At 34.4% G+C, this 12307-nt stretch overlaps 1 protein-coding gene across 1 annotated transcript in view; it reads left to right on the top strand.

Annotated features, from left to right (window-relative positions):
* Positions 1–11663, top strand: part of LOC149804596 (rab3 GTPase-activating protein non-catalytic subunit-like) — a 127998-nt gene extending 116335 nt beyond the window's left edge. The window contains exon 33 of the mRNA XM_089942055.1: positions 3667–11663. Coding sequence (XP_089798181.1) covers positions 3667–3810 — 144 coding nt within the window. The 3' untranslated portion in view covers positions 3811–11663. The remainder of the gene's footprint in view (positions 1–3666) is intronic.
* Positions 11664–12307: the final 644 nt, after the last annotated feature.

Genomic DNA, 12307 nt, shown 5'->3' with positions numbered 1-12307 from the left:
AAGTGACATCCTTGGTTCAAGTTTCATACAAGACCTGCTTCCTTATCACAATAGCTGTGGCAGGCAGAATCAGTGAAATACATGCCTTATCAGGTCCTAAATTATATGCACTCCAAACAAGATGGGTCATTTTCACTTATGATGGTTCCCTCTTTCATCACTAAGAAGAGGCTTCCATCCATGGGTAACCAGACCTTTGTACTTAAATCAAGGTTTACTCTTGATACTTCCACTCAATGCCATCTACAGGATCCAGTATGAGCCTTGAAGTGGTATCTTAATATGACCTGGCCATTGCGTTGAGGGAGATCACACCCATTTTCACCTCCCAAACAGGGACAGGACGATGTAATCACATGGACCTGTTCATCCTGAATTAAATGGTTATTCACTCTGCACACTGAGAAATAACTCCAACTCAGATGAAATTGTTATACATTTTGTCTCACAAGGTTACAGCAGTTGCCAGCATCACCACCTTTGACCAGAACTGTTCTCTGACAGATATTATCCATGCTGTGGGATGGAGATCTGAGTCCAGATTCTCCAGTTTTACCTCGGAGATCCTTCATCCCAAAGGACTCAACTCAGTCTGATGGGACCTTTAGCAGTGTTGCAACAGGTTGCCTTTCCAGGTCATTTGACAGCTTCATAAGAAGTGACATCAGGACTTCGCTGGATTTGTGGGAGTGAAAATTTCCCCTTTTTGAAGCCACTCCTTGACATGGAGTCTTCTCCAGTCCTGTTACCTAGAGGCTGTCTCAGATACCTTAGGGGATCAGAGATGGTATCTCTGGGGTAAGGGATGTACCTTGCAATACTTCTTACCTATCCTCCGAAGGTATTATGATTGTGTTATGTATTTAAAGAAGAAACTAATTTTTTCTAGTCAAATCTATTTCTTTGTGAATACTTAGCCAGTCATAATAAACATTCTCTCCCAGCCTCCCTGCACTAACATACTTATAGGGTGTGTGCCTTATGCTCCAGTAGTAACAAAGATATTGATGGGTTTTGCCACCAACCCCTATTTCAAGGGGAGATCACTCTGCCTTGACCGCACCTAGTTCAGCAGATAAAAGTCTTATCTGAGAGGGCTATATTTGCGAGATAGTGGTAGTTGTTTTAAGTTATTATGAAGTATTTGTGCAGAAACATTGTTTTACCTGAAAAATTAGTTTTATCTTGAACACCACAATAATATACATTTCTGGTGTTTGATTGACTTTAAGATCCCATGTACATGTGATCAGATTCTTTGACAAATGGATCTGGTCTAATTTTGCTGAAACTTACTAACCTTAAGCACAGTATTGGATGAAAAATTATTACATTATGTTACATATTTTCAAAACCATTCTTCTTTTCAAACTGTTTTTCTTTATTAAAGCAAACACCATAATCCCTTTGTGACCCTCACAGTGATAGACATTCATAAGGTGAAATCCATGCTCCATCTAGACCTAGACATATGCTGATTCTTGTGATGTACTGCAGTTTTGGACTGATGAATCCATTCTTCTTGGGGAGTGAGCAGTTACATGCTGATTAAATAACTTTTGCTGTCTTTAATATCTGTTGAGCAAGTTATGTACCCTTTCTTAAAAAATAAACTCTTCTGGTTTTCCAGATGGATCTGGTCTTTTTCATGAAGACATTGTTGACTTAGATTATCACGAAAGATGTAGAATGGAATTAACATTGCAAATTCCTAGCTTGAATACAAGTTTTGGCAGATAGTCAAAATGTCCATTTGCCAAATTGGCATGATAACCTTGAAAAGATTCTCATTTTTGTCAACAACTTCATCTGCTACACAACTTCTAGGTCATTTGAGCAGGTCACTTGCTGATTGACCAGTTTTAGGCATATGCAGCAATTTGCAGATATTGCATTTCTTTTTATGAACTTTGGGGGTTTTTTTTCTGATCATTATTTGGACAGATGTTTCATAATTTTGAGAAACCTTTCCCTTTTTCCATGTTGTTTACTTGTCACTATCCTCTTTGGTATAGTAAGATGATTTACACATCTTTGTAAGAAATACTGTGTTTTTCTTTTGAATGATTCCCTTCTAGTGCTTATTGTCTGAAGTCCAGACAGATATGATCAACATTGTGAAATAAATTTCTGCTGGTAGGAAATGTTCATCAACCTATTTTATCCTTAGTGTAAAGAATATTAAGTTTACTATTTGCTGAAAGTGAGTATGAGCACTTTTTATCTACCTTGTATTATTTCTATACCTTTCTATCTTCTTGTATTTTTAGCTCTAAAAATAATTTGTATATATTAACAAAGCATGTAAGAGTGTCAGAGCATATGAGTTTTGATCAGACCATTGCCATTTATAATTGTAGTCCTGACGAGTGGCATTTATAACTGTAGTCCATACCAGTGGCATTTACATCTGTTTCCAAGCCAAGTGGCATTTATGTCTATGGTCCAGACCTAGGAATGTGTGTCATTGGTCCAGACCAGGGCATTTATGTATGTGGTCCAGACCAGGGAATATATATCAATGGTCCAGACCAGGGTGTTTATGTCTGTGGTCCTGACAAGGAAATTTATGTAAATGTCCAGACCAGGGCATTTATATCTATGGTCCAGACCAGAGAATTTTTTATGTCTTTGGTCCAGACCAGGGCATTTATGTCTATGGTCCAGACCATATGTGTGTGGTTATGTTTATAGTCTCTGTACTATTATAGTCCATAACATCTGCATGTATGTTGTGAGCTTTCCACTTCAGAGTTGCATTGCCTCTCTCAGAATGGTCACCCAGAATAATGCTATGGTAGAAGTAGTTTTAAGACTGATTTAAATGGTAACAAAATATCCTACCTATAAAATGGTAAGTTCCAAGAAATTTTGTGTGGGTTTCATTAGTTCCTCCTTTGGATATTGAAATATTTGCTAGTAAACTTTAGGTGTAAGTTTTGACCAAAAGACGATTGTGCTCTTATTAAGCTGTATGGGTATTACCTCACAGTAAAATGTTCAATTGGCTACTTGTATTGCTTGGTAAGTGACTTGTAACTTTTTCTTATTATGCTCAGTTGTACTCCTCCTACATTGTGTGTAATCCTGAATGTGCTTAAAATGCCAAGAGCATCTTGAAAAAGTGACATGTCTTTGCTCAGTCACCACTTGTAAATATTAGGGGAGAAGTGGAATTCTTTAAGCCCTGTGTCAAAATGGTATGTCATAACTGTAGCCCTGTAAGTCATAGTATTTTGTGTCATTTAAATTTTATGATAGTCCAATATAAAATAGACACCAAATTTTAACATTTAATTAATGATTACCATATATAAACTCTTATGAGTGCAATGACAAACAACTCAGATCTGCCATCGAATGATGAGCTGGCAGATCTGTGCAGTTTGTTAAGAGTAATCAGTAGAACAATCTGCATAGACCCTGATCTGCATTATGCCACAGCAGATCAGGATCCATGATGTTTGTAGTTTAATACAACTTATAAGTGAGTATATATGGTAACACTGTATTATATCATCTTAGGGGAGAATATTTTTACAAATGCTGAGTATAGGTCCCCAACCAAATTTTTATTGAATTTCATATTATGTGATGTACAGTATTATGCATGCTAATGTTGTTTAGCAACACCCTTGTTTTATTATTCTTTCTCTCATTCAACAGAATTCCAGTGAGTTGATATGTCACGATGTCCCGATATCCCAGACATGCTTACTGGTTAGCAATGTTATTAACCAGCTGCCAGAAGGACATACAGAGTATGAGTTAGCAGTGGGTCTTGTGGACCTCCTACAGTCACTTAAGTGATATTAGAAATAAAAAAAATGTTCTTATTCTGTGATTAAAAATCCAGGGAGATTTACAACTTTTGACTGTGCTCTCAGTGTGATTCTAAAGACAGGTGGGTTCTTATAGCAGTGGGCTCTCAAGACAGGTTTTATTGTACTGAAAATAGAAAATATTCAAATGATGTCCCAAAAGCCGCTCAGAATAATTTGACCAAATTTGACAAAAGTATATGATTGATTTCAAATTTGTACAAACAAATCCATTTGCCATCAAATACAGCCCCAGTGACTTAAAATAGAAAAGTGTTTCAATGGCTTTATCTCAGAATTTTTTTTATCATAAACTTCCTGCTATATGGGGCTTTCAAATGATGCTGATCTGCCATGAAATATAGGCACTTGCACTTGACCATTAAATGAATTTCAGGCAGGTGAATGTTCTGAGACTCACTTGGGCCTCTTGTTTGATTCCTACAGTAGAGATGGAAGAACAATATTTTATCTTGATGAATTCAGAAAATAATATGTTCATAAACAGTGAAACTTCTTTTACCTGGCCCTGTTATAACCAGATCTCAACAGATTGACTGCTTAGTTTGGTCTTAATAAAGCTATTCTAATGCATGTACTGATTGAATCTTCTTACTCTGGCCACCTCTTTATTAGGGACAAAATTTTAGGTTCCATTGGATATATGGTACATTTTTGGGGAAAATTTACTCTATAAGCATTACTTTTCATGTGACATAATTTACATTCACATGAATATCAAGTGTTCTGATTGATCTTGCTTTTTAAAACAATTTCTTGCAAGGAAGTATGTCATGAATATGGTACATAGAGAAATATACATCTTTCAGTTGGTTGTAATAAGCATAAGCCCAATTATGAAAACAGTAGTTATCCAATTTATTGTTTATCCAAACTGTGGGTTAGCCACTTGTCCTTGAGGATGGCTTCTACAGAGACAAGCAAGGACCCAGCTGATATTTTGGGGTCACAGGGTCAAAGGTTAAGGTTGCTGTGACTGAAAGAAGAAAATAGGGTTTCAGCACAATAGCTTGAGTTCTGCTTCATTTACTGTCAATAAATTTTGTGGATGGCTTGTACTTGTAGCAAAGAAGACCCTTATTGAATTTGGATTTAAAAGGTCAAAAGTCACGTTCAGTGTGACTGAAAGAATAAAAATGGTTTCTACACAATAACATTATCTCTCAAACACTTACTGGGAAGAAACATTGTAAATGGCTTGCACTTGGGATAAGGAAGGTAAAATGGTCACGGTTACTATGTTCAGACCAAAAATTGTCCATAGCATACATGTAAGGTAAGGAAGAAGCCTATTGATTTTGGTGTCCAAAGGTCAAGGTCGCTGTGACAAAGAAGAAAAGTGGTTTCTGAATACAATTACATTTATCTACATAGAAGACTATTGAACACAGAATGGGCATATAATCATCTGTTTATTATACTCTTGTTAGTCATGGTAACAGCTTCCTTTACAATCTGGGTTAAATATACTTATTTTAGAGGCATACATACAGTAAGGTTGTTGTTTACTGCGAAAGAAAAACCTTAAAAACTTGATGTCATTAATGGATTATAATGATTGGTGCAAGTATGAGATAATCCCACTTTACAACTGATCCCACTTTACAACTGATCACACTTTACAAACCCATTCTCTCACTTTAAATGAGTCTGACTTTCATTACCATGAAAGTTGGTATGTCTGCAATACTGACCTAAGCTGACCAGAGTCTTCCATAGAACCAGGCTTCCTGGGGGTCCCAGGTAGCTGTGTGGTCTAAGACTCTCTCCTTTACAGATAGCTGACATCTCACCTCTGCAAGTGCTTTAGTCTCAGGCTTGACCAATATGGGTATTTGGGAAAGCTTGCCATTATCTTCTCTTGGGTCAGTGGTTTTTCATGGGACTTTTCTGGGTTCTTCTTTTACCAGTGAAAATGGTGGCCAAATATAGTGTTTTGTGTGCTTAAAAATGGCTTTAAACCCAAAACAGCAAAAAAACCAAGCTTCCTTCTGCCTTGACGTCAGCCAACCCTTGCCTAAAGCGACCAAGGTTCTTCTATAGTCAAGTCTCCTGCTATCTTGATAGTGTAAAATGTTATTTTTATTTTAATTCACCTTGACCTCTGCAGTATTATTATTATGACCCCATACAATTTGCTTAGTTTTTCTTATTATAAATTAATTATACTTTTCTTGTAAATATTTCAAAAGACTGAGTTTTGGATGTATATGACTTGGATAGTGTGTCCCTTCAGCTTTTCTCTAAAAATGTAACAAAAATACATTTTTGCAACATGATATCATCAGCAGTAAGCAGTCAGCTTGTATGTTAAAATTGCAGGAGCTCTTGTCTCCCTTAATATTGTTATATCTACTATTTATCTAATGTATATCTATTATTTATATTGTTGATGTCTTGCTGCCATTATGTGCCTGAATGATGTTACCTTACCCTGACTTTACCAAATATGCAAAAGATAAATAAATACTTTTCTGATAAAATATTAGATCATTAGAATGAGAATGTATTTACACATGATTTGTTTAATGTCATTATCATCAATAACTAGATTTTTGCTCATTATTTAAAACAAAACTCAGTGGCTTCTGGTGAATGCACATACTCTTATGTATTTTTTCCAAAATTATGTATAAACAAAATGGCATTGAAATTTAATCACTGATTCTTTACATACGCTAACTTGTAATTTGGAAGAAAGATGCTAGATGTGATTCTTGAATTTATTGTATATTATAGTTAGTACTGCTTTCAGTGTGTATATTTCTTCATTAATATGCTATGTTTTAATTTATGAATTTTATTAAAGATGTTTATATTTGAGAACTGTTCATGTCAAAGATTTCATTTGCAGTCTTTAATCATATTTCATAGAACCTGACTTTTGAGATCATTTATCAATTCAGTTTGCTTTTTTTGTATCTCATCAGGTGATCATGTGTGCTTTTGGTTTTCCACAGTGTCTGTCATGGATCCATCAACAATTGCCATTCTCAAAAACCACTTAACTAGTGTCAACCAAAATTGGCAAATGCCATGCCTTTAAACAACTTTTTCTCAAAAACTACTGAACAAAATTTGATCAAATTTGATAGCAAATTGGCAAAGAGGCATAGAGGGCTTTCAGATGTTTACAAATTATGCCTATTTGCACTCTGTAAATTTGACAGAATGAATCTTGACATAGAGGGCTTTCAGTTTTATACAAATGGTGCTGATCTGCCATCAAATATGGCCACAGTTAAGACATAAAAAACATAAAATGACCTCTTCTCAAAAATTGCTCAACAGAATTTGAAAGAATTTTACAGAAAGGATTCTGACATAGAAGGATCAGATTTCAACAAATGATGCCAGTCTATATCATCAGATTTCTATAACTGATACCAGTCTGTATCATCAGATTTCTACAAATGATGCCAGTCTGTATCATCAGATTTCTACAAATGATGCCAGACTATATCATCAGATTTCTACAAATGATGCCAGTCTATATCATCAGTATTCTACAAATGATGCCAGTCTATATCATGAGATATGATAGCATTAATAAATATTTAAATGCTTTACAATGATCTACTCTAATTATAAAACAAATATGCTTAATTTTACAGAAAGTATCATGGTATAAAGATGTTTTCATTTTACATAAATGATGCTGTTCTGCCATAAAATATGCCTGCTGTTACTAACAAGAGTCCATTGAAGGTGCCGACATTCTACTGAGTGAAAAGAATTTCCTGGAATTCAAGATAATAAAATTTCTTGTTTTTAACAGCTGATTGTTAAAATCATCTCATGCAAATTTGAACAGTTATACGATTTTCAAATTAGTCATTGTGGTGGCCGTAGTGGATGTAAAATCAGCACCATTTATATTTAAAACCAACCATACACCATTAGATGTCTTTTGGTGACAACCCCATGTTGATGTGACCATCCATTCAGGAGGAGTAGCAATAGCAAGATTTTCAAGTTGGTCACATGGTGGCCATGTTTGATGATCGATTGGCATCATTTTCATTATTGCTAACTTGACACTGGTAAGGACCCCTTGTCAATAAGACTTTCCATTTAGGAGGTGTAGCAATAACAGGATTTTCAAAATGACTGCCACTGTATTGATATTGTATGTCAGATCAGCACCATTTTTGTTTAAGACCAACTGGACATATCAAATCTTCTGGTGAAAAGCCCAAAGTTTATATGACTTTGCATTTTGGAGGAATAGTGATACTATGGACTATGGGAATCTCATACGAAGTCTTCTGGTGAAAACACGAAGTCAGTATGACCTTCTGTAACAAAATGTTCAATGGCTCTCACATCACAGTAAATCTTTGAAACCCTCCTGTTTGTATGGCTTTCTATTCAGAGGAGTAAGAATAAGATTTTCAAGACAGCCACTGAGGCAGTCAAGCTAGATGTCCAAGTATCTCCATTTTCTTTTAAGATCTACATAGATGTCCTAGGGAATCTTTTGGAGAAAAGCCTTGTCAGTATGACTTTCCATTTTCAAGATGGCTGCCATAGTGACCATATAGGACATCAGATTGGCACAGTTTTCCTTTAGGACAAATTGTACATCATAAGAAGTTAAAACCCCTTGTTGATATGACCAAACATTCAGGATGACTAGCAAAATCAAGATTTTAAAGCAAGCCATATTGGATATATCACCAGCACCATTTTCATTTAGAATAAAGTATAGGATGAATGAGTACATACATTTTTATTATTTTTGTGGGGAAGAGTAGTGATAAGAAACTTATGCTGACAGATGGATGGACAACAGATGACAGTCAACAGACAACATTGTACCCCATAAACCTTTCTCATTTATGAACAAAGAGCTAAAAAGAGAAACCTGAAATAAGTTTGCAAAAGCTGCTCAACAAAATTTGAAATAAAACAACTAGGCATGAAGTCCTTTCAGAAAATAATGCCATCAGAAATGTCCACCATTACAAAAAATATAAAACCTTTAAACAGCCTCTTTTAAACTGAATAGCAGAATTTTACCATCTTTAATTAAAATCTTTCTGGCATAAAGGGTGCTCTGTATTGGCCACAGTTGCTAAATATTGATAAACTTTCGAATAAAATCTTCATAAAAACCACCCAACAGAAGTTGATCCAATTTGACAACAGGTATTCAAGCACTAAGGTATTTTAAATTTGTACAAATGAAGCTATCAGATATGTTCTATTTTTTTTAAAAAAAAGACCAGTGAAACCCTTTGAATGACTTCTTCAAATGTGCTCAACAAAACTAGAATAAACTTTACAGAAAGCACACAACTATGATGCCATTCTGTCACCAGATATGACCGCTTATACTAAAAAAAGAAGAAAAAAACTTAAATTGCTTCTCAAAATCCAAGTTTAACCAAATTTGACTATTATTTTGGCTTGAGGTCTTTAAAATTTATATAACTATTGCCATTCTGCCATCAGGTATGCATGCCATTGCTGACATTTAAGCAACTTTATCTTTAAAAAATTCAACTTAGTTTGACCAACATTGACAGTTGTTTGTTTGCAGCAGATGAAACAATATTGTGGGGTAGAACCCAGATATGATTTTAAATAAATGGACCCAGGAAATTATGTCAGATTGGCCCTTCTGGGTAGTTTACACTTCCTGTGAGAGATTAATCCATGATGCAGTTTAGTCTATATAGGATTTATTAAAATAATGCTGACACTTTGAACATGAAATATGAATGGGCTGATGGAAAAAGTGAATTTATGTTGAAGAGAGGGCTTAAAAAGTGGTTTTAAATTTTACCTCTAAACAGAACAAACTTTGGTAACTACATAAATATAAAAATTTAAGCACAACACAAATTTACAAACTAAATTATACAATTTCCATGGTTGTGCCATCAGATATATATATAAGGTGAATATTTGTATATTTTGAAGACATTTGATGTCAGAAAGTAATTATACATGATCTCAGTTTCGAGAGTAAAAACTTGAGGTGAGTGCATGATTTCACTTAGGCAATAAACTGATCAGCTGAAAATAAAATAGTTTCCGAGTGCTTTTTTAGGTTATGGTGATTGAATGTGCCACCTGAAGACTACATAAGCAACCATGTTGACTGATACGTAGCAGCAGAAACAATATGTGCATGACATGCACAACTGTCTGTCTTGTGTTTCTTCAATCTCACCTTGCCTGCAATATGCAAGAAGTCTATTTTTTTTTTTGTAGTGCAAGTTTTATGTGAACTCTAAAACAAAATGTAAAACTAGTTCAAGATGTGTACAAAAATGGACAGAGGTTACAATCAGTATTAACGAGCTGAAATGCCAACATGACCTGATAAAGATAAGATTGAATAAAATCGGTTTTAAAAAGAGTTGAGAGTAGTTAAGATCAGTCAAAACCAGATGAGATAGACCAAGATAATTTACTGACATATGGAATAGTTGATAAGAGTGCACGACAAAAGGGCAATGTGACAAAAGAGCTACAATAAATTATATATTTTGTTCACAGGGAAATAAATGATTGTATTATATTAAAATATAGTTATATTTAAAGTTCAGTTAATAGATAAATTTGAAAATGCGATCTCATGCCTATAGATAAACTCAGCATAAAAAGTATAAAAACAGAGTTCAAACTTCATTTCTGGTTCATTTTATGTACTAATCAGCATAAATAATTCAAAATCGGTCAAGTGAGGTAATCTGTCAAAATGGTTTTGATCCTGGATTCCGTATTCTTGTGGATTCATTTTCCGTTTGGAGGTTGTTGACCAGCACTGTATTGCTCCAGTTTGGTTTGATTAAGATCTTCATTTTTAAGGCTTTCAGTGAATTTCCACATTGATGGATCATTAGCTCCTTGTGGTGTAGTCCACATAACCAACCCTCCACTGAAGTATTGGTTTTAGCAGATCGTGAACTGAGGTATTGTAAAAAAATCCTTGTTGGCCAAAGACCTTGACTACTTTTGTACACCAAGAAAGTGTTGCCTCTCAATGTCTTCTTGTATTCTTCTGGAATCACAAATTCTTTTAAATTGGCTGGGTTTGGCAATGCAGCATGATGTTCTTGTCTTGTTTTCTGTATAGTTTTTTTCACATTAGAAATTACCAGTCCTTGCATGGTGATTGAAGCATGCGTATTTGCTGTTGCTGTTACAGTGATCTAATTTGTTGATTCCTGCAGTGTTGCGGCTCTTACTTTGACATCTTTCATAACATTTTAGCTTGAATCTTGGTGATGTCGGTCACTTCTTGCTGGCTGTTCCATTTTCCACATGTGAATGAGCTGTTCTTTTTGCCATTTTGTATTTTGTACATTTCCATATTGTCTTATACTTATTTTCTGTTTACTTCCGTAAAGTGCATTTAAGACACATTCAGATGACAGATTCAAAACACAATATTCATCAGGTACTATTATCGCTTCTGTTATTTATATTTAATTGTTTGTTTGTTAGATTTTTTTGTTAATTTTTTTAAAAAATTGTTTCATTACATACTATTGTAATGTAACATTGTTTACTGGACAGGACCTTGTCCAAAATTGAGTTCATTTCTGCTTGACCAGATTGACTTTTTTTTAAATTTTTAATTCATTTATGTAATTAGCCAAAAATAGGTTCATTATGCTATGTTTATGAGCTTATTAAGCTAATTATTTTTCAAGTAAACAACTTTTATTATTTTTTATTTGTATCTGTCTTAGACTGAGAATCATTAAGTTGAGTCAATGTCATACCTGGACTATGTGATATTTATCATGTGCGCATTGGTAACAAACTTCTATTTTTTCCAGTAGAATAAACTTTTGACCCTCATCCAGGAATCTGTTTTGCATCTTAACTAGTCTTATAACTGATAAAGGTTTGTCAGTTGGACTTAAATCACTTGACATGTTAAGTTGTATTATGTTATGTCCAATTTGGGCTGAATTTTATTTTCTTCAAGTTATTGAATTCGAGTGATTATTTTCCATGGAAGTACAAAAGTGCTCCGACAAAATTTTTGGACAAACACATTCACTGGAATTTATACTGAATTCAAAACTGGAATAATATTTTCTGTCATTCAGCGAGACTGTTGACATATCTGCACTTTGTAGGATATTACAGACATCTTCGCCTTCAATTGCAATCTCATTGGGACTTGAACTGAGTTTTATTCAGGACTTTTTATTGCTAGGACTTGTGTCTTTAATTCTTGTATTATTTTTGGATTTAATTCGCATTGCCATAAGTTCTTTTTTCTCAGTTTTCACCTTGTATTTTAGGGAAGTAAATTATTTGTTAAATTTTACAAAGCTTTTTGTCTTCGCTTTTTTCTGTTACTTATTTTAAGAGCATAGCCTCGTAACATAAATTTTGGTTCTCATCCTTGGGATGCAGATTTTGCTAAAATATTTCAGAAAACTTTGTTTGTGAAATTTAAATTCCCCATAGTTTCAGAATTTTAAATCCCAAAT

Source organism: Sinohyriopsis cumingii, chromosome 2 (genome assembly GCF_028554795.1).
Source record: "Sinohyriopsis cumingii isolate HCF-2022 chromosome 2, ASM2855479v2, whole genome shotgun sequence".
NCBI classification, from domain to species: domain Eukaryota; kingdom Metazoa; phylum Mollusca; class Bivalvia; order Unionida; family Unionidae; genus Sinohyriopsis; species Sinohyriopsis cumingii.
The sequence above is the reverse complement of the archived record's forward strand: the minus strand, read 5'-3'. Positions and strand labels throughout refer to the sequence as shown.